We start from the raw sequence: 27813 nt of genomic DNA on the forward strand, positions 1-27813 counted from the left end.
GGCCTTATTACATTTGTGATCGGCCCAATATTGATTTTTGATGTTATAATCTGATGGCTCCAGAACCGGAATCGGATCTGAACCCGCTCCGTTTCGAGGTCTCTCTCACTGCGTAAAAGAAGGGTTTTGAGGGTTTTCTTTGTTGTTTGTTCTTCTTCTTCGCATCCAAAGATGAAGCTCGTCAGGTACTGTTTCGATCTCTGTTCTTCTACACTGATAATTTCGTATTGTTCATAATCTTAGTTAGCTTCAAGTATGGAATCCATTCCTGTTCTTGAGAGTGAGCTGATTTGTGTTTTTTTTTTTTTTTTTTTGGGGGGGATTTGGTGTGACTGGATCGAGTAGGTTTTTGATGAAGTTAAACAATGAGACTGTGTCAATCGAGCTGAAGAACGGGACTGTGGTCCATGGAACCATCACTGGTATGTTCTATTTAGCATCCAGTTTCTTTTGTTGTAGTTCTTCGCACCTTTCTTCTCTCTCGGTTTCTTCGTTTCTAGGTCTTAGTTGCTGTTACTGATACAAGTCGCGATCTGTTCCCTAATTTTGATTTTGGCCAATTGGCTCTATTCGCATTCTTGTGATCACAGTAGGTTGAGAAAACAGTCCAATTAGGATTCACTATCCAAAAGTGTATGTTTATTGAGAAGTTTAAGTTTGATGATTTGGGCAGGTGTTGATGTGAGCATGAATACTCACTTGAAGACAGTGAAGATGACTCTGAAGGGGAAAAACCCAGTAACACTTGATCATCTCAGCCTGAGGGGTAACAATATCCGATACTACATTCTTCCTGATAGCTTGAACCTGGAGACTTTACTTGTGGAAGACACTCCTAGACTTAAGCCTAAGAAGCCTGTTGCTGGTAATGCTCCATTCATTTCGATGTTACTGAGCATTTGTCTTCATAAGCTATAAGACTACTTTATCAATCCATTTATCTTTCTCCCTTTCTTTCATCTGTAGGGAAACCTGTTGGACGCGGTCGTGGAAGAGGTCGTGGGCGTGGTCGTGGCGGTGGCGGTGGCAGAGGTCGTTAGATGTAGCAATGCACTCGAAAAAAGTTTTAAGGTATGCGAGTTAGGAGAATGTACCAAGTTATGTATCTAGCAACTCTTGAAAAGGAATGATTTGATTAAGAATTGCTGCTTGTAAGGAAGTTACTCTGTAATGCGATTCCATGGATAACAAGATTTAGCTTTACATGTTATAAGAGCATGTACAAGTAGATGATTTTGTGTGGTTTTGAGAGCTCTAGGCTTTTTATTCATGTGCCAAATCTGACTATCAAAATGTATTAACAAGCTGACAATCTTGGTATAGAAAAACTGCTATCTCCTTCGTTAGTCTTCCACTTGAAACCTATTTTACATGATCCTGCAATTGGGATCATGATTGTATACGGGTTCCCCGATCTGATGGTAAGGATCACACGGGTAGGGATAGGAAGATGGCACACCATATCCACAACATTGTTGACAGCATGGCTCGGGTTTTTTCTCTTCAGTTTTATTCTCATCTGTTTTCGGCTCATCGGGTTTCTTCTCTTCCGGCTTTTTGTCGCCATCTTTTGGTGGTTCAACTTTGGCTACGCTAACAAGCTCCGCAAATGCTACTTTTTTCCTCAGTGTGTTGATTAGAGCGATCATATCGACTTCAACACCGGTCACCTCAATTTGGTTCCTGTGATCTCCCTTTATTTCCACAGCGTTCACGCCTAAAACCAATGCACAAGATCTTTAGATTCAACTAGAACTACGACCATCGAGTTAAGGTTTGTATCTTTGTTACCTTTAAACTGAACCGCAGTTGTCAGTGCTTTTGCTCTGGTTTTGTCATCAGTCATAGCAACTCGTAGTAGGATATTTTGCTGCATACAGTAAGAAGACATCTTAACATCTCTAGAGAAGTTTCTCTCTCTCTTTCACAAGAGTATCCAAGTTATTACTTGTTTTTTGAGTACACAAAATACATACCTTCATGTTTTGTCTTCTTCACGGCCGGGTTTAAAGGATGAGTAAATAGATGGTCGGCTTGAGAATTCGCTTTGAATGTTTGATGGAATTTTGCTTAGAAATTTCTGTGTCTTCTTCTTAAGATGATCACAAATTTGAGGAAATATAAATAAGGATCGATTGATTCTTATATATTAATCACTTGTTACATGAGTCGTTGTCTTACACCAACGGAATCGGCTGGTTTGAATTTCGTTGTCAGTTTCATATCTTTGTTCCTTGCGTGTTTTATTGGTTCTAGGTGCCGACTCGTACAAGCATATTGCCAATTCTATAATATAAAAAAGGAACTATAAAATCGTTATTTGATTGAGTCAAAAAAATTAGATTAAATAGTTACTTGACTGGCTCAAAATAAATTGGTTAAATAAGGATACACAGTACAACTAAATATTTGTTTAATATACCATAGTCTGTTAGTTTTATTATTTTATACATGTAATGTAAGGCTAAAGACTTATAATTTTTTGAGTCAATATTTCAATTATGATAGTTAATAAGTCTATTTTATATATCATCCAGTTGTGCGTAGCAAATGAATAAGAAGAACAGACGGGGATTCAAGTCTTCGTCTTCTCTCCAGTACATGTTTCCCTCTAACTTCCTACTTAATCGAAAAACAGATTAATTTGACTACTAATCTGTCATCCATCTGTATTAACAAATATTAGATGCTTGACTTGCAAAATGTATTGTTCGCAAATCATCTTTTTTTTTTTTTTTTTCTAATATAATGAAACACAATTAGCTTCTTAATTTATACTAATGTGTTTGTCTATGCTAATCTGACTTTTATTTCTTAAAACATTTTGCTGATGCCAATTGCAGTGATATCACCAATTTGATCAAACAAAGATATCATATAACTCATGGAGATAAAAACGGTGAAAGCTGCGTTAAGTAACATTTACGTATTATCCAGAATGTAAAAACTAAAGTGTGTACATTACAAATGATACTAGGGGAAGCAAATGCGCCCTCAAAACAAAAGTTTGGTCACAAAAAATGAGGGATTCAAACTTTTTAATCGTAGTGCCTGTTAGTGGGTCTTCCCTTCGTGTTCTTTGCGGCCCATTAAACCAGACTGGGCCAACTGTGAGTCTGTGACTCCGCAAGTGATTGAACCAAAAAGATATTAGAACGAGAGAAGAAATTAATCTTATGAGCAATTAAATAATTCAACTGAATGTAAAAAAACAAACAAAATATGAGCGAGCGGGAGATAAAACCCCAAAGATTTCGCGAAATCGTGTTTGATTTTAACTATTAATTAAACTTTAACTTTACCTTTATCGGAACCATTCAGTTTCCAAAAACTCCAAAAAAAAAAAAAAAAACAAATTCCTCACTAAATCATCTAGGGTTTATCGTTACTGTTTAGGGAGGGATCCAAGAGTTGCGCCGAGGAGAGTGTGTGTGTGAGTGCTTTTGAAATTTGGATATGGATTCGGCGGAGGATGTTGCTATGGTTGAAGAAGCGAACGGTCGCGGCCGTAGGATTCGGAGAGCTTCTACGAAGATGACAAATTACGTTGACCCTGTCACTGACGAAGACGAAGACCAAGGACCCAAGAAGCGAAAGGGCAAAAAAGGGGGAAATAGGGCTCCGAGAAAGACACAGAAGGTAGACGACGAAGGTGTTAGGGTTGGAGATGCGAACGGAGGCGCTGATTTGGCGAAAGAGAAGAAGCAGAGAGCCTCTGCTAAGACGAATGACTCAGAAAAGGACTCAATTGCTGGGGAAGGTGATGATTCTGGAAACCAGACTACCATTGGGGCAAGGAGGACTCGGAAGAGAACTTATAAGAAGGATGAAATCGACGGTGAGGTTCCAGCTAAGTCGAACAAGAGGTTGAAGAACAGAGCTAACAAACACAACACGGTTAGTGATTTCTCTGTAAAAAGGTCTCTTTTTTTCTCATCAGTCGTTGGTTATATACACGACCTAATCCCACTTCTTTGTAAATGTATATATTTTTTTTTTTTTTTTGAGGATATTTAGGATAATGCTGAAGGTGCAGAGTCCAATATGTGTCATCAATGTCAAAGGAATGATAGAGGGTACGTTGTGCGGTGTCGGAACTGCAAGTCGAAGCGTTTTTGCCTCCCTTGCTTGAAAACTTGGTATGTGCTCTCTTCTCTTACCATAACATTTAGCAATTTATTTTGGCTTCTTGTTACTGGTTTCGTTATATGCATATAGATCTTTTATAATTCTGTAAAAGTTTTGGAATGAGTCAAGACAAACAGAACGCTCACATCCTTAACTGTTGTCTTGTGTTGTATTACTTTCAGGTACCCCAACATACCACAAGAAGATGTTGCCAGTAAATGCCCATTCTGCTGTGGTATTTGCTGTTGCAGAGGATGTTTGCGTCTAGATAATAAGATACAAGTAAATTTTTCTCGTATCTTGCTTGATTATTATTTCCATGCTTTTTAAATTTTATCTGAGCTCCTTAGCATGATGATTACTTGAATGCCATGTAGGGCATAAATCCGAATCTCGAGGTCAGCAAGGACGCAAAAATTCAATGCTCTAAATATATTTTGCGGTGGCTTCTCCCACATATGAAGGAAATAGTTGATGAACAAATTGCTGAGAAGGAAATTGAGGCAAAGATATCAGGTACTTTCCATGCTTATTGTGATTGTACTTGAAAGTAATGTTTGTTTTTGTTCTCCCTTCCCTTCACATGCTATCATGTTTTAAGTATGTATAATCGTTATATTGTTGGATATACTCGCATTTCTTCCCAACAAAATCCCAGAGTGAGTGGATTCTTTTTTCTAAGTAGGAAGCTGGAAGCTGATTAGCTCAAGGATTAAGAGTATATCTTAATATTGTTTAGTCTTACAGGACTGGAGATTGAAGAGGTGAGGCCCGTAGACGCTGAAGCTTTCCATGATGAGAGACTATACTGGTATCTTACCCTAACATTTTTGTTTCAATAAATTTTGACAAGTTCGTATCTCATGATGGTGTTGTTAACTTGATTCGTTGTTGTTTTAACTCCTTGGGATTACAGTGATATCTGCAAGACTTCGATCTTTGATCTCCATAGGAGTTGCTCGGCCTGTCCTTGTGATATATGCCTTACATGTTGCCTTGAGATCCGCAATGGAAAGGCTCAGGCATGTCAGGACGATGTGTCCTGGAATTATGTTAACCGAGGTTTAGAGTATGAACATGGAGAAGAAGGCAAAGTTATTGAAAAGCCGGATGATGATAAGCCTAATGAGAAGCCAGATGATAAGCCGGTTTGCAAAGACCATATGAATTACCCATCTTTGTGGAAAGCAAATGAAGCTGGAATCATTACTTGTCACTGTGGTGCTGAGGGTTTAAAGTTGAAACGCCTACTTCCTGATGGTTGGGTATCGGATTTGTTAAAGAAAGTAGAAAAACTTGCTGCTGCCAGCGAGCTTTTGGATTTACCTGAAACAGTTTTGGAGCGATGCCCTTGTTTTAAATCTAATGGTCATATTGACATGGACAACGGTAAATTGCTAAAGGCTGCTTGTCGAGAAGGTTCAGAAGACAATTATCTATATTATCCAAGTGTTAGAGATGTTCAACAAGATGATTTGAATCATTTTCAGCACCATTGGGTAAAAGGCGAGCCTGTGGTTGTGAGAAATGTGCTTGAAGCAACAGCTGGATTAAGCTGGGAACCAATGGTAATGTGGCGTGCTTGCCGCCAGATAAGCCACATTAAGCATGGAGAACTTACTGAAGTTGATGCTGTTGATTGTATGGACTTGTGTGAGGTCAGTTTTTTCCTGATTAAATTATGTGGTCCATGTCCTTTTTTATAGAGGTTGCTATGACCTAAGCACTTTGCAGCTTTATTTGGAGTCCTTATTTCCTTTTTTTTTTTTTTTTTTCTGTGATTGCTTATTTTATGACTCTGGTGCTTCCATAGCAATGATTTTTTTTCCTTATCTAGGTTGTATACGTTTTGACGTTCATGTTTTTCCCTTTTCGGTTGACATTTCAGTTTCTTTTACCGGCTGTTCTGCGTTTTTCTCATTAGCAGTGAATTCAGCGTATTACCTTTCTTGAAGATTCATATTAGGCTTATTAGGCAACAACATGATGGCTCATTTGGTTCTCTCAAGATTTTGAAGTTCTTACTATGCCCTTTATTTAATGACTTGTGATAAATGCAGGGATCGATTAATCTGCATGAGTTCTTTACTGGTTATACGGACGGTCGTTATGATCGCATGGATTGGCCACTAGTTCTGAAACTGAAAGATTGGCCTCCAACTAAGACCTTTAAAGAAAACTTGCCACGTCATGCTGAGGAGTTCTTATGCAGTTTGCCTTTGAAGCATTACACACACCCGGTAAATGGACCTTTGAATCTTGCTGTCAAACTTCCCAACAATTGCTTGAAGCCTGACATGGGACCAAAGACTTACGTTGCTTATGGATTCGCGCAAGAATCTGGCCGTGGAGATTCTGTTACTAAACTCCATTGCGACATGTCTGATGCGGTAAGTACCCATATGATTTGTCTTCTCTCGTTTTCATATTTGTTTCTTTTTTATAAATCTGTCTATTCTTCTGATGGGTTTGCTTGCCATACCCATAATGACCTCAGAACCTATCAAAACAAGAAAATCAGATAATTTCCTAATATATTCAAACGTAAACCACCAGTTCACTTAGATTTCCTAATAGATTTTTAAAAATCTTATTTAGGATTAGTCTTCTCTTACTTCTTCTCTGGATCAGTTCGTTTAGTCTTCTGTTTTTCTTTATTTTCAAGATGCAATAAGTTTGTTCGATTTGCTTTTACCGGCGAGAAGGATTAAATCAAGTTCGTTTCGCTGATGCTAGTTTAACTTCCCAAATTGGCAATCAACGATCATAATCTGAAATGCTGTTTTTTCAGCTTCTTATAATTGATTGATTGCGGGACTAATCTGGCTAACATTGAACTTGGTCGGAATGATAGTTGAAAAATGAGATTATTGTGGAATACACATTGAATTCGAAGATAACACATTTCATTTCTTGTGGTAGCATCATCAAAAAAGTGTTTGGGATTGTTCTAGAGCTAATCAATGATGACAACAAAATTGATATCGTTTGTTGTTATCGCGCACCCAAATGTAGCCAATTGTTGTCAGTTACGGTCGTCTGTTGCCAAGGAAACGAAAAATGCGACATTGCCAATTTGTCGCCCGTTGTTGAAATAAAGGATTGACATCAACCTGAACTGAAATCCTGACTGAACACCCCTAGCTATTGCTACTTATTGTAATTGTTTGGTTGTTAGATCTATAATGTGAGTATTGGATACAAATCCTCACATGCGCCCTACGCAGTTCATAACTTCGTAAGTGTCAGAAGCTTTCTTTTATAAAAGCATATAGACTGACATTACATTTTTAGTATTAATAATTTCTCTCTCTTTATCTAATTCTTTTCAATATTTTTATTCGTGTGTTGGTTATTTTCAGGTGAATGTTTTGACGCACATATCTGAAGTGCCCATTGTAAAGGATAGACAATCTAAAATCGCAGAACTGAAAAAGAAGCATGCTGAACAAGATCTCAAGGAGCTATACAGCTCTGTAGCTAACAAGGAGGAAATGATGGAGATTCTCGTAAAATCTAAACAAGAAACCGGAAATGTTGAATCTGATGATGGAGCTCTTTGGGACATTTTCCGTAGAGAAGATATCCCTAAATTAGAAAGTTACATTGAGAAACATCACAAGGAGTTCAGACATCTCTACTGCTGCCCTGTATCTCAGGTACACACTCTCTTTGCATGCGTATACTTCTTTTTCTTCTCCTAAAAGTTTTAATGGTTACCGTTATAAAGATATGTGGTGCTTATTTGCGTCCGTTCAGTCTTCTCTACAACTTATCCTACATTTTCCTTTTACCTTCTCTTTTAGGTTTTTCATCCAATACATGACCAGAATTTCTACTTAACGCGGTATCATATAATGAAGCTGAAAGAAGAATATGGTATGCTGTCATTTATAATTTGTAACTAACCAATTTATCTTGGCGGTTTTTGGTCATATTTAATGAGCTGTTGTTGTAGGCATTGAACCTTGGACCTTCAATCAGAAGCTTGGAGATGCTGTTTTAATACCTGTAGGTTGCCCTCATCAAGTTAGAAATTTGAAGGTAATATTTTTGCTTTAGGATACATACAGTGGATTTGAGCTACTTTACTTTTTAGTTTCGCAGCATAAGTAAGGTTCATCAATTGATCATTGTATTTCTCTTGTGTCTTGCAGTCCTGTACGAAGGTAGCGCTTGACTTTGTCTCACCTGAAAATGTCGGCGAGTGTTTACGCTTGACAAAACAGTATCGTCTACTTCCACCTAATCATTTTGCAAAAGAGGACAAGTTGGCGGTATTCCTCTCGTCTCAGTTTCTGTTTGGTTTAAGCAAATTCTGACTCCTCTCTGAATGTTATTCTTTTTATTTGTTTCCTGTTGTTTGGTTGAACAGGTTAAGAATATGATAGTCCATGCAGTTGATAAGTCTCTCAGGGACTTAAGTGGACAGGAGTGAGTTCTTACTTTTCTTCTCACTACCTATTGCATTCATCAGTAAAATGAGTTTCCTTTTGTTTTAAGCTTGATTTCGGTTTTGTGATGGTGTTCAGGTCTCCAGAACCCAAGGAGAAAAACAATTTTAAGCGAAGGAACAAGTCAAAGGGCAAATGCAAAGCAGTTGTCAAGGCTCTGAAAGACGTACCTCCTAGTGAAAAGTGAGTTTATTTTACTTCTCTTCTCAATGCCTTAAAAAAACATCAGTAAACTGAATGTCTTTTTGTCTTGGCTAAGATGTTCTGAAGCCGAAGAGGAGAAATTAAAGATGATAGTCAATCCAATCGATATGGCTCTCAAAGACTATCCTCCAACTGAAAAGAAGTGAGCTTTGTACTCGTCTTCTTACTACCTGTAGAAAGCATAACTAATCCGAGTTGCTTGTCGTCTAAGCTGTGTTTCTTTTCTTTTGTATTGTTTCAGGTCTTTGGAAACCGAAGAGAAGAGAAAGCCAAAGATAGTGAAGACATACGTGCGGAGAAAAAATCTGGGAAGTGAAGAAACACGTAGACATTGGCTGATTACAAACGGAGAAGAGTAGGAGTAATTGTTAGTTGCATCTCAAAACTCATCCTTTTTGTTGTTGGTAGCTTAAAGCAAACACTAAGGCAGTAGTAAGAAGATTCGTTGTCCGTAGTTATATCTAGTTTTGTCATAATTTGTAATTCTCTCCTCAATCATCTTTGTGAAGTTAGTCAAGTCTAAGAAGTAGTTAACTTCACCCCTCGAGATGTAAGCTGGAGTAAACTAATAGGAAAAAGAAGTTAAACTGATTTAAGTTTAAATACAACCGAATCTTAAACATGCAAAATTCGTTCGACTCTAGTTGCCGGCTATGAGTTCACGTAGGCATCAATGTCATAACAATTTAACATTTAATCTTCTTAACCAAATAGAATGTATGATCATGTTAAACACATCATATCTCTTTGGAGGATCATTAACCAATATATGCCTCTTCACTTTCTTCACTCCTTCGTATAGTCTCAGACACCGATCCTCCGGTATATCCATCAATATCCTTTTTAGTTCCGGTATTTCCTTAACCGATACCGAAACCGAGAACTTCTCCCAATTCAACACATCACTAAACGGTAAAACGTAGTTCTCCGAGATAAGCACCGGTACGCATCCGCTGTATATCCCTTCCGGTATCCTCGGGCTAGCTACTTCGTGACCGCTGGGGCAAATACAAAACCGGCTTTTCCTCATCATCTCTGTGTAATCTAAACCGTCCGGTAGATTTTCGTAAACCAGAATGTCTTTGTCCTTTTCTTTCCAATGGTTTAGAAGAACCGGACGGATTTTGCCGTGTGATTTTCCAGCGAAGAAAGCGAGTGTTGTACGAGAGATTGGATCTAAACCGCCGGTTAAGTTTTTAATTTCTCCGGTCAGTAAATTGATTTCAGGAAACGGAGCGTCTTTCTCTGGATTGAAATATTCTGATATGTTGGCGTTGCATAGTACTCTTATGGAATTGAAAAATAGCTTCTTTACGTACCATGTTGCCCTATGACCCTGTACGCACAATGTGGTCAGTCCGTGCTTAAGTTTCTTAGATGACCTAATTAAGCAAAATAATAAGATGTACCCAGTCATGGCAAGACAACATAAAGTGATCAAACCCATCGCTTGTGTTCCAATACGGATATTTCTTGGAAATTATCTGGACATAGTCAGCGATGACACGTTCCAAGACAGCCTTATCTCGAACAACCGGGTCAAAAAGATGGTGAAGGATCATAACAACACTAAAAGGTAAGAAAAAGACATGAGCCTTGTCAGGATCTCTGGTGCGGTACTTAAGGACATCGTTTTCCATAAAGTTTAGGAACAACCCTTCCATTGAGTATATGTCTTTACAAAGACCATAGTGAAATATCGGTGGATCTCCTTCTTCGTATACGTAGATCTTGAATATTTTCTCCATTAGAAGATAACTTCTGCCACACGTAAACTGAGATCAATAAAGGGTAACTTCTATGACAAGTAAACACATACGTTTATTGTTACCGGTGAAAGGCGTAAGGGTTCCGGTAAATGTCACCATGAGGGATGTACTCTTCGTCTCCAAGGGGTGATGATGAAGTAGAATTAGAGTTTAACTGAGCTTCTCTGATCAACGCTCTTGCGGTTGCTAATTCTGCTTCTACTCTCCCGTCTCTTTTCCAAGATCCATGACCTGGATTTGATCCGTTTCTCTTCCTTTTTTCCTTGAAAAGACAAAAAATAATTCTTGATTTGAAACAGTCATAAGCCTAAATGGACGAACGGGAAGAAAGATGGATACCGTGATGAATGCGGGGGAGAAGGAAGAGGTCCATAGTGAAGAAGAAGTTGAAAAGTAAAGATGAGAAGATGAATTTGAACCTTTTGCTATGAAAATCGCAAAGACTACAGCGAAAGTGGCAAACGCCAATAGAAAAGCGTTCAAGTATTTTGGGATGTAATCTCTCATACCTTTACCTCTCTAATTCCTATTCCACTATTTGTGTAATTGTGTTTAATCTTGAGACAATAGAGAAAGAGTGATGGTGCTGAAACTAGGGAGATTTCAAATGAGCCAATTAAAGAGTCTCTCAACACCACACAATTCACTATAAGCACTTCACATTATAGTGTCAAAATTAGCTTCCTTGTTTAATGGTCTACCATAATATTCTTCATCAAAAACAAACTGTATGTTGTTTGTTGGTCTGCCTCAACTTTTTAGTAAGGGCGTTAGATAAATATTATGGGCCTTCAGATTGGCCCATTAATGTGGCTCATCAATGGCACTTCCACCTTCCATATAAGTATTGTTGCTTTCACATCAGAAGTAAAACAGCCGTCAAAAACAACATCAATGACAGTGCACGCTGTTCGATTGACGACGCCGGCGACTCAGCTTCACGGCGGAATCTCTGGCAATCTGTCACCATCGAACCGCAAACTTAACACCCTCTTCCGATACGGATGCGGATCTTCAAAACGTTACCGTTTCGTAACCGTCTTGACGTCACTCCGGGAAGACGATGCAAATGGTAGGGACAAGTCCGTGAGAGCTATGGAAGTCAAGAAGATTCTCGAAGACTCTCCTCTGCTTCCTAGTATGGATTCGATTCCTTTAGTTACATGTTTGAGCTACGATCAATTAAGCTTCTGCAATAGATATCTTCATTTGTAGTAGCATAGATAATAAATTAAGGAAGTAGTTGGATTTAGTAGTGATGATTGGTTTGTTTTGTTTTAATAATAGAGCCGTTGTCATCGAACCAGCTAGCAGAATCTGTATCCTCCAATGGCTCCCGCGTTCGTGTTGCGTATCAGGTTAATTGTTCACGGAAATGTATTGTTTCTGATTAATTTTTATATGTTTTTGGGGTTTTATTGGCTAAAGATTTTGTTACAATTAGGGAGTACGAGGTGCATACAGCGAATCAGCAGCTGAGAAGGCTTATCCTAACTGTGAAGCTGTTCCATGCGAAGAGTTTGACACTGCTTTTGAGGTTTGATTCTGTTCTTTTGCTACTTTGGTTCGTTTGTGGAATTTGTATTAACAGTTTCATTGCCATAGTTCTGTTTTAAGTTTTTGTTGCCATTAGTCTGAAGCAGTTTCCAATCTTTGTTCTTGTTTTAGGCAGTTGAGCGGTGGCTTGTCGACCGAGCTGTTTTACCTATTGAGAACTCTTTAGGTGGAAGTATCCATAGAAACTATGATCTTCTGCTGCGACACAATTTGCATATTGTTGGCGAAGTCAAGTTAGCTGTCCGCCACTGTTTGTTGGCTAACCACGGTGTAAATATTGAAGAGTTGAGAAGAGTGCTTAGCCATCCACAGGTACCCTACATGCCTTTGTGCAGGATCGAATTATTTTTCTCTCTTGATATTATCCAAAGCCTTAACCGTTGTCTTTGGCTCAGGCTCTTGCCCAGTGTGAAAACACGTTAACCAAATTGGGGTTGGTCAGAGAAGCAGTAGATGACACTGCTGGTGCTGCAAAGGTAAGTTTTATCTTCCAAGTATGTTTATACTCACAGTCACAGTTTACAATGACTGCTAAATAAGTTTATGAATTTGATTTGCAGCAAATTGCGTTCGAGAAAATAAATGATGCAGCAGCAGTTGCCAGCGCAGAAGCTGCAAAGATATATGGTTTGAACATAGTTGCTGAAGATATCCAGGTAGTATAGAGTTTTTGGATGCCTTTACCATTTTTTATTCATATCTTTACACTTCTGGATTTTTTGATAGTGAAGTGCAATCAATGTAGGATGACTGTGATAATGTTACAAGGTTTCTAATGCTCGCAAGGGAACCAATTATCCCTGGAACTAACAGACTCTTCAAGGTGAGAAATCCAATGTTTCTTTCCAAATTCAAACGTAACTCTCTGCTATGTGATAATGTATATTTCGCTGATGGATGAATTACTTATGATCTTCTTTTAGACAAGTATAGTTTTCTCGTTAGAGGAAGGGCCTGGAGTACTTTTCAAAGCACTTGCTGTGTTTGCCCTTAGGCAAATCAACCTCACAAAGGTTAGTTAGTAGACTCAAAATTTTCCTTCTAATGTGCAGCCTTGTTTAGAAGCAGTCTGGTTTCCAATCCTTAACAAACTCAATTCTCTTGTGGTTTTGATCAGATTGAAAGCCGCCCGTTAAGGAAACACCCGCTGAGAGCATCTGGAGGACTAAAGTAATTTCTCTCACAATCCACTCTTAAAGTCTGTACCATAACCCACAGTTTCTTAGTAGTGATGAAAGTATTTCTTTATTTTGTTTGCTTGACAGATACTTTGACTATCTTTTCTATGTGGACTTTGAAGCATCTATGGCTGATGAAGTTGCTCAGAACGCACTTAGACATCTCGAGGTAAAAGCCTTGGGTTAATTGATCTAAAAAATACATGTACGTGTGACTAAGACTCTGGTTTCTTTTATGGGCAGGAATTTGCTACCTTTTTGCGGGTACTGGGAAGCTACCCAGTGGACACTACAATGCTCTAAACATGTCCCCGACAGCTTCTTGGTAAGTAGTCCATTGTTTTGGATTGCACAAAGTGTAGTGAAACATCAATGCAGAAGGAGGTTTAAATCATTGAATAGTTATGTGACAGAGATCCGCTTGATGATATCATTATTATGTGGTGTAAGAAGAGCGTTAGCAGTGCGGTTAGGTCAGAGGAGGCACCAGTGCACCTTACAAGACATTCCGCTTTTGTAACAAGTTGTGAGGTCGGAGGAGTCACCGTGTGCACCTTTGTTTTTAGTAGAAGCAAGAAATAGTCGGATATTAAAAACAATAACAAAGAACTTACCTACCTAGTGTACTGTTTTCATTCCTCCATACATAGATACTTACTTTATCATGTATGTGTTCGTTTGTTAGAAATTCTGGTGAGAGTTATTTCCATACATACAAGTTACAAACTTACAACTGTTAAGTTTGTATTTTTGTAATGGTAGAAGAATTGATGACTTTGTTTCAAAAATTTAATGATTAAAAAAAAACTAATGGTATTGTTGATTTAAGATATTCGAATTAACAATGTGATTTATATTTAAACTTAAGTAACTTTTTTTGTAAGTTAAAATTTCATCAATCTAAAGTCGGATTTTAAGTTCAGATTTGAAAACAATGAGAAAAAGAGGGACTAAATGACAAATAAAAAGAAATAAGGTTTCTGGAAGAAAAGAGTATACTGTAGAGTTGCTTCGTCTTGCGCAATAAGCTGAAGCTGAACGACGAGTTGGTTCTCAATCTCAAGCTAAAGCAAAAACTCGAAAAAGCTGTTGGGCAATGAAAGTAGCGGAGAAGATTGTATTCCTCTGGGAAGATTCCGATGGATTCGCAGCAACCATTGCTGATGCTCTAAACTCTAGCCCTAGTTCCCCTCTTCGCAAACTGTAATCGAAAATTCTTCCTTGATCTCGATTTTTGTCTTTTCCGCCTCAATACTCTACTTTAACATTTGTAATCTCTTGCGCAGAGAAGAACAAATCCAGCTTCCTTTGGATAAGTATGGCGTCCGAGATGATGCCGGAACCGGCGGAAGTATCGTTCACTTCGTCGACGAAAATGGTGTTTATCAGGTTCTTTCCTCTAAGCAGTTATCGATTCCGTCGAAATTAAGTGGCTTTCTCGTCGACATCAGTGTTTCACAGTTCAATTTTGAGTTCTAATTTCTTATTCTATTCGACATTACATGGGGCTGTGTCTGTAAGCTGCTCTATAATACGGAACCTGTTATAGTTTAGCTGAAGAGTAGTGATGCCCCTGGCTTTAGTGTGTTGATTCTTGGGGACATGAAACTATTACTGGGATAAGTGATATGATGGGTGATTCTTTTGGATTTGAAACTGTTACTGGGATTTGTGTTCATTTTTCGCTTCACTAGATGATTGCTTCTTCGATTGTATTACACTAAACTAAAGCTAGAGCCTTATGAGATCGAAACTAATAGTTCTCTTCTGCTTAGATGAGAATGCTTAGAGGTTGTATATAAGGCGAGTGAGAAAGCATTAACAGTCCCTTTCCTATAGTAAGTAGCTAACTGGAACTTAACTTATGATATGGGACTAGCTTCTTAGCTTGATTATGTTTAGGCCTTTGACCTTCTATGATAATGATTTATCCCCTTGTATCATTTGTTCATCAGTATCATGGTTGTGTTGCAAGACTTGATTTCATCTTTTCTTGTTTTTATGTTGAATTGCCTTTCTGGAATGTGATAATAGCATGGTTACATTGCTTAAGTTTCTGATTATGTCTTACATTGTTTTTAAGGTCTCGATCTTTCTTCTTCGAAGCTACGAGCCTCCTGTACTAGTGTGTGCTATGAATGAACTGCTGGACCTAATTACAAGGGAAACGTCAACTCTAACAATTGTGGCTCCTTTTCTTGTGGCGGCATCTAAGCTTAAGTTTAATAACAGATCCCTTGAAGCGAATAACAGCAAAGCTAGTCTTCATTACGTTCAAGTTGGTACAGAAACAGATACCAGTAGGTTATTTGCTTCTCGCATCGAGAAACCACCACCACTGATGCAGATCCATTATGAACCTTTGTCATGCTTGCTTCATCTAGCTCGTGTCAAACGCTTGCCTACATGTATTCTTATAGGACAGAGAAGTAGTAGCCTATATAGCAAAACTCTAGATGAAGAGCTTCAGGTATGTCTCATTTTTATGTGGAGTTATAAATCCACTCATACTCTGCAAGGTCACTAGAGCATTCACATGAAATTAAAAAATCTATTGTCAATTCTAAGAGAAGATCGATTCAACTGAATTGTGGGTTGTGTAATTGTCATCACAGGTGATTCATGAAACAGGGGAGCTTGTGGCAAGTTGGGCAGGACTGTCTTTCTCAAGAGAGAGAATCAAGTGGATCGCATCAAAGACATCTAAAGAAGAGGAAAGTCCGTGGCGTGCTCTTTACGGTTAATCTTATCAGGTCCGGTCAGGTCTTTTTCATGGCCTAACACACTGGCTACAGTATTTGCTTGGGCCTGCACTAAATTTCCCTATTGGACCTCGTTTGTTTAATTAATACTCTTATACTCAGCTTAATGAAGTCCATGTCACTCACTATTGCTTTTTTTCTAAGATATTTATGAAACGGAACAGCTGTTTCAAACAAATCTTAAAACTCTCGAAGAAAAGCAATTAGGATCTTGAATTATAAAGGTACATTATATTTGGTCAACTCATGGGAGGATCCTGTAGTGTTATGTCACTCACACACAGCTAATGGTTGTCCTAGGAGTAATATATATATATATATATTAATAATATTAACGATTTTAGTTATGATTGGGTGGGAGAGGCATAATCAAATAAATAAATAAAGAGAGATGGGTGTGAAGTCCATAAAAGGCACTCATGGAAGTATAAATAAATAATTAGGAGATAGTAGTTAATGTTATCTTAAGAGAAAAATAAGTGAGGTGTCGTCAGCTCTTTAAGCCGGTGGTATAATATTCGTGAGGAATACGATGTTTGTACCAAAGTTTCGGATCGTCCCAGAATCTTATCCGACTCATCACATATCTCTCAGCATCATATGTTAGAAACTTTTGTTGTTGTTGTTAATTTTTTCCGATTTAGTGCGTCTTATCGTCCCCTTTTTCTCCTTTACTTTTTGCTTTCATTATCGTTCCTTGATTATATACTTGTTTTCCAGGGCAGAATTATCAAATAATTTATCCAATTAAGGTTCATTCATGCTATTATCTAATAGGTTTTCAATTTTATCTTTTGTCTTTGATTGGATACAAGTCGTCTAATGATATAATGTAGAACAAAAAAAAATAGTAATATGATTACAAAAGTTAACACCATCTCAATTTTCACAAAGGATACTTTTCATTGTTTAATACTGACGAATGCAACCTTTTTTTTTGTTTCCATTGTTTAGCTTGTAACTGAAGTTGTCATCAATTAATTAAACCGGACCTTATTTGTAGATATATTTTTAAATGCTTTCTTAATGAAACATGTTAAAAAAAAAACACAGACACTTTAAAAAAAATGGAGGTGGGTTGTCATCCAAAACTCAAAACACCTTATTATTGATCATACATAATGATAGTACAATAATATATAGTTTTGTTTCCAATTTGATTGAATTTAATTATTAAAAAAAATGGGTAAGCCGGGTGAATAATAATAAAATAAAGGAAGGGAGGAAAAAAGGACAAAAGAGATCTATCATTGATATCATAATTTTCCAGCGGCTTTTATGATTTTATTAAATAGATCTATACTAGCTAGTAGCTAGCAACTGTATGTTATGTTTGTTAAATATCTTTTGTGGTTTAGTTTTTACACAGAAGAGAGACGTCTCTAATAAACTTAGCTGAATAATCAAATTTACAAATTTAATTAAGAATATAGTATATTAATTGAAAAAATTGGAAGAATAAGAGGAGAAGTAGATAAAATTACTATTTTGGTGTTTTAGTTATTTGAGAGATGATGACCAGTGGTTGGAGGCCGGCGGCCGGCGGTGGCTTGGCCGGAGGTTGGAGGTTGCCGAAAGTTTGTTGGTGACCGGAGTTCGCCGGAAGTTGGAGTTGCCGGAGGTCGGCTGGTGGTTGGCCGGAGATGGTTACCGGTAGTGGTCGGCGGATGTGGTAGTTGAGGAAAAACTAAACCCTAGAAAATAATATTGTGAATCCAAAGGAATGGTGATAAAAAAATAAGATGTTGATTAAATGGTAGAAGTGGTGGAAAAGAGAGAGAGGTGATAGTTGTAAGAAAATTAAAATAATATATATTATAGTTTATATATAATATATCAACTTTTAATAGTTATAATAGTTACATTCTGAATTATAATTTTTTTTGTTGATTATACAATGCAATTCCCTTTTTTTTTTTCTCTTTCTCACTCGCTTTCCCAACCAAATCAATCCCAAAAAAATATCTTTCTTTTCTTCTACCCAACAAAAAAAAGATATTTTTGGAATTCGCCCACGGAGAAAAAAAAGATATTTTGGTTTTTGTTGTAAGAGAGGTCAAAGCTAAAATAATAATAATTGAGAGAGAGAGAGCATGGACGAAGAGAGAGTGTTTGTGATTCGTCTAAAAGACTAAAAAGGCATTATGGGCAACATAACATATAGTATAGATATAGACCACTTGGTAACTTCCACGTCGCGAGTACGTTGATTATTAATACTCCCGAGCGCGTGAGATAAAACAAATAGTAGTACAATTTTATTTTATTTTTATTTATAAAAAAGTTTATTGCTTTCATTATAAATACGACAGGGACCCACTATCCCTACATGAACCTTTTTGTGCACTTTTTCGTGTTTTGTAATAAAAATGAAAAAAAAGAAAAAAAAAGAATTAGGCACTTTTGATAATCAAAATTAATTAAGAGGGGTTATGTTATGTCACAAGGCAGGCGCTTACATGTCCCTTTGCGGACACACCCACCCATTGTCTATCCATTCCTCTTTTTTTCTTTCTTCATCTCATTCATTATTCACACAGAGAGAAAAAAAAAAAAGAGAGAGAGAGAGAGAAGAAAGAAGTTTTCTGTAATAATCATCTGCTCTGTTTCTAGGGTTTTTGTTTGATTCTTCTTCTTCCCTTATAAAGTTTCTGATTCCCACTTCTTCTTCTTCTTCTGAAGATATTAGTTTCTTGCAGGATACAATTTCTTCTGAAGATCTTTTCTTTTACGTGAGTGTTTTTGTTTCTCTTATCTCTGTTCCTTTTTTTTTTTCTTTCTTAGTGTTATTGCCATATTTTTTATATATAATCAATTAGTGTTAATGATTTGATTATTCACTGTTTATCAGTATGAAGGGTTGATTTTTTTTTTCTTTTTTTTTTTCTTTTTGTAATCTTGCCTTTGTGTTGAATTTTCGATCTTCGATGGAGGGCTTTTCTTGTTTTTTTTAATTTATTTTTCAAACTTGTTCGGATGATGATTATTATTTGGGATTTTTAATCAGAAAAAGCTTGATTTTTCTCTTTATCGGGAATTGAGATTTTTTTTCCGATTTGGTCCTTTCCTGAACTATCAAGTCAAACAAAAACTGTGTTGATTTTACTGATCTGTACTTTAAAAAGATATCCTTTTGTGGGATTTTGGTCTCTGATTGTTGTTCATTAATATAAGCTCTGTTTTAGTAAATCTCATGAAGTAGGTTTCCAAGTTACCTTTTTTAACCTTTCTCCTTTGGGATTTATTTATCAATCCTCCACCTGTTTATAGAAAATCACTACCTGTTTTCAGAAATTTATGTAAAAGATTCCATTTTTTTCTTCTTCAAGGCTTTTGTTTTTTTTTTCCTTTTATATGACCAAGTCTCTCTCCCTTTCTTTATTTTTTAGTCTAATTTGAGTAAATTATTTATGGCTTTTTTTTTTTGTTGTTGTTGTTTAACAATAACAGGAAGTTGATTTGGGTCAAGAGTGAAGGAAGAGATGGGTTACATGTGTGACTTCTGTGGTGAACAAAGATCTATGGTCTACTGTCGATCAGATGCTGCTTGTTTGTGTCTCTCTTGTGACCGTAGTGTTCATTCCGCTAACGCATTGTCCAAACGTCATTCTCGGACACTTATCTGCGAGCGATGCAATGCTCAGCCTGCTACCGTCAGGTGTGTTGAAGAAAGAGTTTCACTTTGTCAAAACTGTGATTGGTCTGGCCACAACAACAACAATTCTTCGTCTTCTGCTTCTTCTTCTCCGCAGCAGCATAAGAGGCAAACCATTAGTTGCTATTCTGGTTGCCCTTCTAGCTCAGAACTCGCCTCTATTTGGTCTTTCTGTTTAGACTTAGCCGGACAATCCATTTGTGAACAAGAATTGGGTATGATGAATATAGACGATAATAATAATGCTCCTACCGACAAAAATTGCAATGAGGATAACAAGAAAGATGTCTTGGTTGGATCCTCTACTGTTCCTGAAACCAGTTCTGCTGCACCAGGGAATTCATCTTTTGCTAAAAAGGTTACTTTTCTCTCTGATATATGTTATATTTACATTTGGAATTGAAATATTTTCTTGTTACTAAACTCGACTTCTTGTTTGTCTATAAAGGATGTTGGAGTGTGTGAAGATGACTTCTATGGGAACCTCGGTATGGATGAAGTTGACTTGGCACTTGAGAACTATGAAGAGCTCTTTGGTGTTGCCTTTAACCCCTCGGAAGAGTTATTTGGCCATGGTGGAATCGATAGTCTTTTCCAGAAGCACCAAACAGCTACAGAGGTACCTTGCTTATTAGATTTACAAAGCAATGATCATAGATTTTGGATGCATCTATGTGTGATTCTTATACCTCTTTTGATCCAGGGAGGGAATCATGTGCAGCCAGCTGACAGCAATGACTCGTTCATGAGTTCGAAAACTGAGCCAATAATTTGCTTTGCATCGAAGCCAGCACATTCGAATATCTCTTTCTCTGGAGTCACTGGAGAAAGTAGTGCTGGAGATTTCCAAGAATGTGGTGCATCGTCTTCTATGCAGCTCTCAGGGGAGCCACCATGGTATCCTCCAACATCACAGGATAATAATGCTTGCTCACATTCAGTAACCCGTAATAACGCAGTTATGCGTTACAAGGAAAAGAAGAAGGCTCGCAAGTAAGTAGTATTCTGCTACAATGCAATGCATGCGCATCAATAGATAGGAGTTAGTGCAGGGTTTTTCCTAATGATACTTTTTGTTCTTGAAACAGGTTTGATAAGAGAGTGAGGTATGCTTCTCGCAAAGCAAGAGCTGATGTGAGACGGCGTGTAAAGGGGAGATTTGTCAAAGCTGGTGAAGCTTATGATTACGACCCTCTCACCCCAACTAGAAGCTATTGAAGAGTCTCTTTGAAAGGTAAATACAGATGGGCGAAAATTTCCAAACAAGAAAGGTTTTTGACTTATGGGCAGTTTGAAAGTGAGCAACTTGGAAAGCTGTGGGTTAGTTTTAGTTAACAAAACAAGACTACTCTTAGTTTGAACAGATCCAAGACTGACTCTTGTGAGCAATCATTCATTCCTGGGGATTCAATCGGTTTTTTTGGCCTTAGAAGCTTCATTCTTGTTCAGAGGGATCATTCTCTGACTTTCCTTGCGAACAAATTACCTCAACTCCGATTTCTTCTTCTTCAAGCGTCTCACTGATCCGGGTTCCATGAATTTTGTTCTTCTCTTGGTAGTTTAAAGCAGGGAGATTTAGAGTATAATTTAAACAATATGATTGTATATGTCTGTCTATTTGTTTGTATACTCATAAATGTTTGTATTCTGTCTTGTACTCGGCATTCTTGTAAATTAAAGACGTTATCCAGTATCTATCAGACACATTTATGTGGTACCAACCGACTGGATTCGAGTATAACGAGATGTTGGTTACAAGAGGTTAGCATACTATTTGATCTAACGATGAACCAATGCCAAAACTTGTTGGAACATTTTGTTCTCTTATGCTCTAAGAGATATATTGGACTAAAAATTAAACTCCTTCAGATATTTGTACTTTTTATTGAAGACTTATTACATCACAAATTTGTAACCCTTGTATAGGCAATAATAAATTCAGTAATTTTCAAGTTTCAGTAACAAAATATTGAAATTGAGGGTAACCAAACAGAAGTAAGATGAACGCGATCAAGAAACTTGTCCAATTTGATTGCTGGCACGGATTTGAAAACATTGACCAAAGGCTAAGGAAAGAAGGAAGACAAGAAGAGTCTTCAGATACAGACTCAGGCAGCAAAGTTCTTGGCTTAGCTCAGAAACTTAAAAGGAGAGCTAAAAAAAGACCTCTTAAAAACTAAGAAAGCAAAAATTTTGCTAAAACAAAATGATATAGTAACACCAAAACACTGGATTCATAAAATACCTTCCCCTAGCCTTGATCTTTCTCTGTAAATCCCCTTCATGCTTTAAGCCTTCAACTTCATAGCTTCATTTCTTTGGTAATTTTGTTAGATGGCACACACACACACACGCAAGTCAACAAAAACCCGCACCATATCTTTCCTGATTTCTCTGGAATTTCAAACTTGTTGAATCTTCAAAATCTTTTTCATCCTTTATACTTCCTGTTTCAGTAATTACTTGGCCAATTCATCTGCGTTTGCTGAGGCTGTTGGAAGACGTTAGGCGCAGGTGCAACCATTTCAGCTCCAGCCACACCTTGAGACTGTTGTAAGAGCGGATGATGAACTCCTGCTGCTGTTACTGCTTGTCCCGGATGGTACATACCTGGGAACGCGACATGTCCAGCTTGTGCTGGAGCGTAAGTTACATGTTGCCCATGGTGCTGTAAACCGTAGAAAGAGCTTGACACATCTCGTCCTGGTCCAGCAATCCATACAGGCAATGCTTCACTCTGCAGAGACCCCAAGAATATAATTTCATCAGGAAAGGGAACTAAACTTTCAACTGAGTTGGTTTAGGGAGGGAGAGGGGATAGATACCTGTTGCCCTGTTGTGTTGTAGCCGTTGTTTTCTTTCAACTGCAATGAGTTGAGGTCCTCATTGGAAGTCGAATTCCCGGCTGATGCAGCAGAGGTGGGGTTATACCCTGCTGGGAAGGACCCATATGTTGGTCCGTAACCACCAGGCATACCGACATGAGTCATGTTTCCTGTATTAGTCCCGGGCTTGTAATGAGGGAGTGCGTATTTGCCTCCTGTTGCAGCTCCAGGAGGTGGAGGAGCAGGATATACACCGCTTGCCTGAGGTTGCTGAGCAAATGCACCATTGCTTAAGAACTGGTGCATTGTCGGGGGAGGTAGATAGTATGGGGAGAAGTAGTGTCCATATTGCACGTAGTTTGGTGGATAATGCGACATATGTAAACCCGGGGGGCGGAAAACAGGAACATGCTGCTGTGTGACAGGTATAGAGCTCTGCATTAGTCCTGCAGCCTGAGTTACCAGTGGTGGTGGACTAGCAGCAGACAGAACCAAGTTATTTCCTCCCTGCAAATCAACATGTTCAAGCATTTCAGACACAGAAGAGTGCTAATACATGTTTGTAACAGCTTTATCTTTTGATCTTTCAAATTTATCAACATAAAAATATACAGACTAATTAGAAACTGTAGATTCACTCCAAATTTATCAAGAAGAAAAAATGAGACTTAAATCCAAGTGGCTGACATAACAAATTTGACTATTAAATTGATGCTGCGAATGTTGGAAGACTGAATGTATAAACGAAAGAGTCTCAGAACCATCTTCAATTAGGTTAAAATCACTAAGGTGTGAACTCTATAATAAAATACAAGGCTAACCTCTTGCATGGTTTGAGATGAATGCGGAGGCAACACGGTCCCATTAAATTTGGAGGCAACACCTGGGGAAACAAAGGGAGAAATACGGCCATCACTTTCAGGGCCTGAGCGGTAGAATTGAGCATAGTAACTCGCTGTATCAAATGGTTGTTGGCCCTTCAAAACAGCAAAAGCGAAGATAATTTAGAAGATAAATTACAGGTGACAATGCCGAAAAACTATGTAAGGAGCAAAATGTTACTGATCGACAAAGAGTAAAATCAAGGTATATCAACCATAAGAAAACCTAACAACTTAAAATTAAGTTGAAGTCATACCGCATAATTGGGAATACGAAAGCCATCACGTGCTTGAGGGTCAGCATTCTCAAATTGTGGAAGCTGGCTCCCAGGAGCTGGAGGAACAAGACCATTACTATTACTTGGAACATGGTCAAAGGAGTTTTGATTGCTTTCGGACTCCAACATATTGTCTTGCTTGGACACATCATACTCTGGAGCTACATTTGTTGCGGTTATACCTTCGCCAGCCATATTATGTTGAACTTCTGAAGGCGACTCAAGGTAAGCATTATTGTCCTCTTCCTTTTCAGTCGAATGGACAGTTGGGTGACTGTAATCATAAATGAAAAATTCACTTAGGCACTGGCCATATAAATACAGTCATATTTCAAGACATAAAAAGTTCTTGAACTTAGGAGCCAGGCAGGACAAAAATTCTTTCTGTTTCGAACTTAGGAACCAGGCAGGACAAAGAGTTGTTTCTAGAAACAAAACCCAATTAATTATCGAAATTACTCGATCAACAGATAACCTACAGCACGAAAAAAGATATATGTTCTAGAGCCTGATGTACACCATAGTGTTTTGGAAGTTTCAACTATGCTACTAAACAGAGCACGCAAACTACACCTGGAAATTTCTTTTACCTTATTCCATCAGTAATTTATTATTAACAACTTCTTTTCAGCTTACTGCATTCTAAATTGAGAATCTATAGTCACACAACAACATCAACAATAACTGACAAAGAAGAGGAAGGTAGATACCTGAATTCCTCCTCTTCAAAACTCTCTTCAACTTCCTGTGAATCATGAGCGAGAGGTGCAGATCTCTTTTCATTCTCTGGACAGGCTACTGAGCTAGACGTAATACAAAAGCCAGCATCAAAGCTTCCAAAGCTTAACTTGGTTCGTTCAGCCTCTGGAACAAGAATATGGTTTGGAATAATAACATGCTGACGTTGAATCTGCAAGTCTTCCAGCTGCCTCTGCAATCTAGATGTGGCCTCTGCTGAAGGTATAACATTTTCAACAGATTTGTCACCAGCTTCAGTAGGACCTGCAAGCGCTTCACCTGTGGATGATGCACCAGAACCCTGGGTAGTGTTATGGTTCACTGGCTTCGGTTTCCATTCTTTAACGGAACCAGCACCTAGAAACAAGCATCATTAAAATGATGATGTCAGAAGATTACAGTCTTGTGGAAGTGAGAAAAAAAAATACAATAATGAAGAGCTATCGTGGACAAAAAGTGTTTCCAATAAAAGCAATGCCTGATGTTTCTGATTTCTACGCACATTTTATCACCTGGAATATATGCTAAATATTTCATATCACATAGAAGAAATCCAGTACTGCAGATATAAATGTATCACTGTTACCTCTTTGAGTACCAACAGTCTGATGCGACCGATTGCTGTAATTAGAAGAAGGCCGACTACCCGTACTGTTGCTATGAGATGAAGCAGGCCTCGGAACATAAGTATCATTCACGGCAGTCTTCCCAGACCCACGGGATCTGGCATGGAACTTGCTTTCTCCAACGTGTTGTTCATGTGCTGTTTGCTCTGATTTGGGATTTGAAGATGTGAATCGAACTTCAGAAGAAGTTGGACGAGGGAGTGGCAGAGAATCAACCGATTTCTGCTCAGTAGGCACATCCCTAGAGACAATTGCTACACGATTTTTGTGTAATTCCACAGAAGATGGTGCACCATCAATGGTGTTTGAGGCGACTAAAGATCCAGTAGTTTTCAGCTGACCTGAAGTAGCTGGTAGGTTGGAAGAACGATGAACATCAGAGCTTCCCGATGTCAGACCAACAATACTTTTATCCATCACAGCTGAATGGCTGTCAACAGTAACAAAGAAAAAAGAAAACAAACATCATGAGAAGGTTCATCTATTGAGTATAACCATGCTGGAAAAAAGGCCAACCCCTGTTTTCACTGAGGGTATAAATACATCCACCTCTATGTCACATGTCACAAAGGAGCAAGGAGAATGATAGGTAAAAGGGATTAGTACTATAGGATGACACTCACCTTGACACCAAAGTAATATCTTTCGTTTTTATCTCTTGAGAGGTTGAAGTTGATGGATCAGTGACCTGCTTTGGACCATTTTCTTTTCTAAAAGAATTCTTTGCACCAGCAACATCTGATTAGAAATAAACATTCACAACAGACAGTTCATCAGTTACTGAAAACTTCAAAAAGCAACAAGTTATGGACTGCCGCTAGGAACTAACTCTATCACATTCTTTCGCTACATACTAAAAGCCATTCATGAACACAAACATGTAGTAGTGTCCTAGAGAAAAATCAAGAAAGAATTAACTTTGAGTAAATATAACAAACAGGATTGTGACAGTAAGAAACCACTTTTCAGAGAAAACTAATGCTGCATATTAAGAGATGAAAGTACTGCAATAAATTGAGTTAGCCCGAGTGTTGATTACCATGTGATGCATGACGCGAAGAGAAATTCCCCCGACCGGCCCTACTACCACGGCCCGTGCCACCAGATCTCCATGGTGATTCAGCAGAATCCTTGTTGTTGATGTTCTGTAGCATTCAAAGAAAATCGTCAATCTCCATGTCACAATATTTGCTGTCTAGTAGACATGGTTGATACATAAACTCATGAAATAGACCAAATGAACTGCAAACACCTCATACCTCTTTTCTCTTATCACGCTTCTTTTTAACCTCATGGAATGGATCTGCAGAGTCATAAACAGTTTTTGCATTAGCTCAGAAGATTGTAGAATAACCCAACAAAATAAAACCTATCCCAGAATCCATCTCCAAATTACAAGATGCCCAAGCAGGTAACTCGAAAAGCCTGATGCAAAAACCACAACTGCCGAGAAAATCTGCTCTAAAACCTAGAGAAAATCATGGTTACCACTGATAGACCCAGCACATGGTTTTAGAACTCTTTTCAAAACAATTTGTTTAGATAAGATACTGATAATGTGAACTTCCAAGTTCCAAGCAATAGGATTCATCTACAAGGCACCAATCTTTGTATAGAACTCATACCTAGCAAAAGTATTCCCCCATAGACAAACCACTCAGAATACTACTATACCCTTTCTCTCACACATCACTAGTGGAAGTAATTGATTCCCGTATATTCTAAATCAAATCCTGAAAGCTTTTTCTTGTGTGGAAAAAACGGTTACAACACAAAATCACAAAAACAACTAGACACAGCAGGCGAAGGAACCGATGATTCAGATAAAATCAAAGGAGAGAAGAGCAGATGAATCAGATGCTAAAACCTAAGTTAGACAGAAAAAAGAAAAAAAAACCCCCCAAATCGAAAAACAAAATCTCTCATCGTGGATCCAAATCAAAATAAAGAGAAATCAGGTATGAATAAATACAAGTGAAGAGAAGATATTAATATACCTTGAAGAAGTAGGCGTTGAGCGGTCTCGTCAGGATCCATGTTGCATTCATGAAGCATTGCGTGAATCTCATCCTCGCTATAGTTCCCAGCAGTGGTTTCCTTAATGTTCTGAATCATCTTTCGAGTACTGGCTGGAATCGAAACCCTAGTGCCACTGCCGACCATCCTCTCTTCTTCTTCTCAAACGTAATCTCGCTTCTTCGCTAATTTTTTTTTTTTTTTTCGAATCGAATCTGGAAACAGACCAGAAGAGGTCTGCGTTAACCTATATATTGTGTATTGTATACGAATAATACGCAAGTGATTTAAATAAGTACGAGAAGGATGGGATTTGAAACTACTTTATGTCGAGGATGGAGAAGGAAGAAGAAGAAGAAGAAGAGAAGGGGGAAAAAAAAAAAAAAAAGAGAAGAAAAAAAAAAAAGCAGAGGAAGGGAAAAGGGGGGGGGGCGAGAAAAGGGAATGAGCAACAACCAAAAAAGAAAAAAATTACGCACTGTGATTTTTGCAAGGTTAGGGCTTTTTTTCTTTCTTTCATATTTTCCTTTATATTTTTTGTTATTGCTTTCCTTTTCTAGCTTTTAATTATTGGTTATTATTATTATTTGAATCTGAATCTTTGGTAAAGAATGATAACCAAATATGATGTCACAATTATTACTATTTGAGAAAATTTGATCACAAGTAAGGATGTTCTCAATATTTTTAGACTATATAATAACCACACAAAAAAAAACATAAATACAGTTTGTGAGAAAAT

The 27813-nt window shown here is 37.8% G+C and overlaps 8 protein-coding genes across 13 annotated transcripts; 5 read left to right on the plus strand and 3 right to left on the minus strand.

Moving 5' to 3' along the window:
• The first annotated feature begins 59 nt into the window (after positions 1–59).
• On the plus strand, positions 60–1228 carry LOC104764485 (small nuclear ribonucleoprotein SmD1a). The gene is made up of 4 exons (XM_010488024.2): positions 60–185; positions 346–422; positions 674–865; positions 967–1228. Exons 1-4 carry the CDS (start codon positions 172–174, stop codon positions 1038–1040), a joined length of 357 nt encoding a protein of 118 aa, XP_010486326.1. The 5' UTR covers positions 60–171; the 3' UTR covers positions 1041–1228.
• LOC104764484 (heavy metal-associated isoprenylated plant protein 16-like) lies at positions 1117–2319 on the minus strand. Of its 2 annotated transcripts, XM_010488023.2 has the most exons (3): positions 1977–2319; positions 1792–1870; positions 1117–1717 (listed from the first exon to the last, which is right to left on the minus strand). In XM_010488023.2, exons 1-3 carry the CDS (start codon positions 1980–1982, stop codon positions 1368–1370), a joined length of 435 nt encoding a protein of 144 aa, XP_010486325.1. In that variant the 5' UTR covers positions 1983–2319; the 3' UTR covers positions 1117–1367. The 2 variants fall into 2 exon arrangements, with proteins under 2 accessions (XP_010486325.1, XP_010486324.1); XM_010488022.2 differs by lacking the exon at positions 1977–2319 and having other exon boundaries at positions 1792–1945.
• An 842-nt stretch (positions 2320–3161) lies between these two features.
• LOC104764486 (lysine-specific demethylase JMJ25) lies at positions 3162–9375 on the plus strand. 3 transcript variants are annotated; one of them, XR_015591219.1, is made up of 16 exons: positions 3177–3897; positions 4018–4139; positions 4311–4410; positions 4506–4644; positions 4876–4939; positions 5045–5786; positions 6189–6518; positions 7051–7366; positions 7491–7787; positions 7935–8007; positions 8087–8172; positions 8286–8405; positions 8504–8562; positions 8661–8765; positions 8842–8928; positions 9028–9375. XR_015591219.1 is itself a non-coding variant. In XM_087502265.1 (15 exons), exons 1-15 carry the CDS (start codon positions 3457–3459, stop codon positions 9143–9145), a joined length of 2883 nt encoding a protein of 960 aa, XP_087358391.1. In that variant the 5' UTR covers positions 3162–3456; the 3' UTR covers positions 9146–9375. The 3 variants fall into 3 exon arrangements, 1 of the variants encoding a protein (XP_087358391.1); XR_015591218.1 differs by having other exon boundaries at positions 7144–7366; XM_087502265.1 differs by lacking the exon at positions 7051–7366 and having other exon boundaries at positions 3162–3897.
• On the minus strand, positions 9355–11193 carry LOC104767371 (putative glycosyltransferase At3g07620). Its single transcript, XM_010491408.2, has 4 exons — positions 10895–11193; positions 10618–10817; positions 10196–10547; positions 9355–10122 (listed from the first exon to the last, which is right to left on the minus strand). Exons 1-4 carry the CDS (start codon positions 11060–11062, stop codon positions 9463–9465), a joined length of 1380 nt encoding a protein of 459 aa, XP_010489710.2. The 5' UTR covers positions 11063–11193; the 3' UTR covers positions 9355–9462.
• Positions 11194–11410: 217 nt separating this feature from the next.
• Positions 11411–14154, plus strand: LOC104764488 (arogenate dehydratase/prephenate dehydratase 2, chloroplastic). 2 transcript variants are annotated; one of them, XM_010488029.3, is made up of 12 exons: positions 11411–11693; positions 11843–11913; positions 12000–12092; positions 12224–12424; positions 12508–12588; positions 12673–12768; positions 12858–12935; positions 13036–13125; positions 13230–13282; positions 13378–13459; positions 13534–13615; positions 13693–14154. In XM_010488029.3, exons 1-11 carry the CDS (start codon positions 11450–11452, stop codon positions 13591–13593), a joined length of 1149 nt encoding a protein of 382 aa, XP_010486331.2. In that variant the 5' UTR covers positions 11411–11449; the 3' UTR covers positions 13594–13615; positions 13693–14154. The 2 variants fall into 2 exon arrangements, with proteins under 2 accessions (XP_010486331.2, XP_010486332.2); XM_010488030.3 differs by having other exon boundaries at positions 11430–11693; positions 13704–14152.
• An 80-nt stretch (positions 14155–14234) lies between these two features.
• Positions 14235–16230, plus strand: LOC104764490 (uncharacterized). Its single transcript, XM_010488031.2, has 4 exons — positions 14235–14493; positions 14577–14679; positions 15374–15760; positions 15906–16230. The coding sequence occupies exons 1-4, from the start codon at positions 14387–14389 to the stop codon at positions 16032–16034; spliced, it is 726 nt and encodes a 241-aa protein (XP_010486333.2). The 5' UTR covers positions 14235–14386; the 3' UTR covers positions 16035–16230.
• A 2182-nt stretch (positions 16231–18412) lies between these two features.
• LOC104764491 (zinc finger protein CONSTANS-LIKE 9) lies at positions 18413–21428 on the plus strand. Of its 2 annotated transcripts, XM_010488032.3 has the most exons (5): positions 18413–18784; positions 19503–20065; positions 20156–20326; positions 20411–20700; positions 20796–21428. In XM_010488032.3, the coding sequence occupies exons 2-5, from the start codon at positions 19535–19537 to the stop codon at positions 20923–20925; spliced, it is 1122 nt and encodes a 373-aa protein (XP_010486334.1). In that variant the 5' UTR covers positions 18413–18784; positions 19503–19534; the 3' UTR covers positions 20926–21428. The 2 variants fall into 2 exon arrangements, with proteins under 2 accessions (XP_010486334.1, XP_087358393.1); XM_087502267.1 differs by having other exon boundaries at positions 18506–18784; positions 20156–20700.
• A 289-nt stretch (positions 21429–21717) lies between these two features.
• LOC104764492 (GBF-interacting protein 1) lies at positions 21718–27574 on the minus strand. Its single transcript, XM_010488033.3, has 10 exons — positions 27053–27574; positions 26315–26358; positions 26095–26200; positions 25679–25793; positions 25016–25485; positions 24402–24786; positions 23671–23965; positions 23354–23509; positions 22533–23039; positions 21718–22444 (listed from the first exon to the last, which is right to left on the minus strand). Exons 1-10 carry the CDS (start codon positions 27216–27218, stop codon positions 22160–22162), a joined length of 2529 nt encoding a protein of 842 aa, XP_010486335.2. The 5' UTR covers positions 27219–27574; the 3' UTR covers positions 21718–22159.
• Positions 27575–27813: the final 239 nt, after the last annotated feature.

The sequence above is a fragment of the Camelina sativa genome, chromosome 19 (assembly GCF_030686135.1).
Source record: "Camelina sativa cultivar CO46 ecotype springtype chromosome 19, ASM3068613v1".
In the NCBI taxonomy this organism is placed as follows: Eukaryota; Viridiplantae; Streptophyta; class Magnoliopsida; order Brassicales; family Brassicaceae; genus Camelina; species Camelina sativa.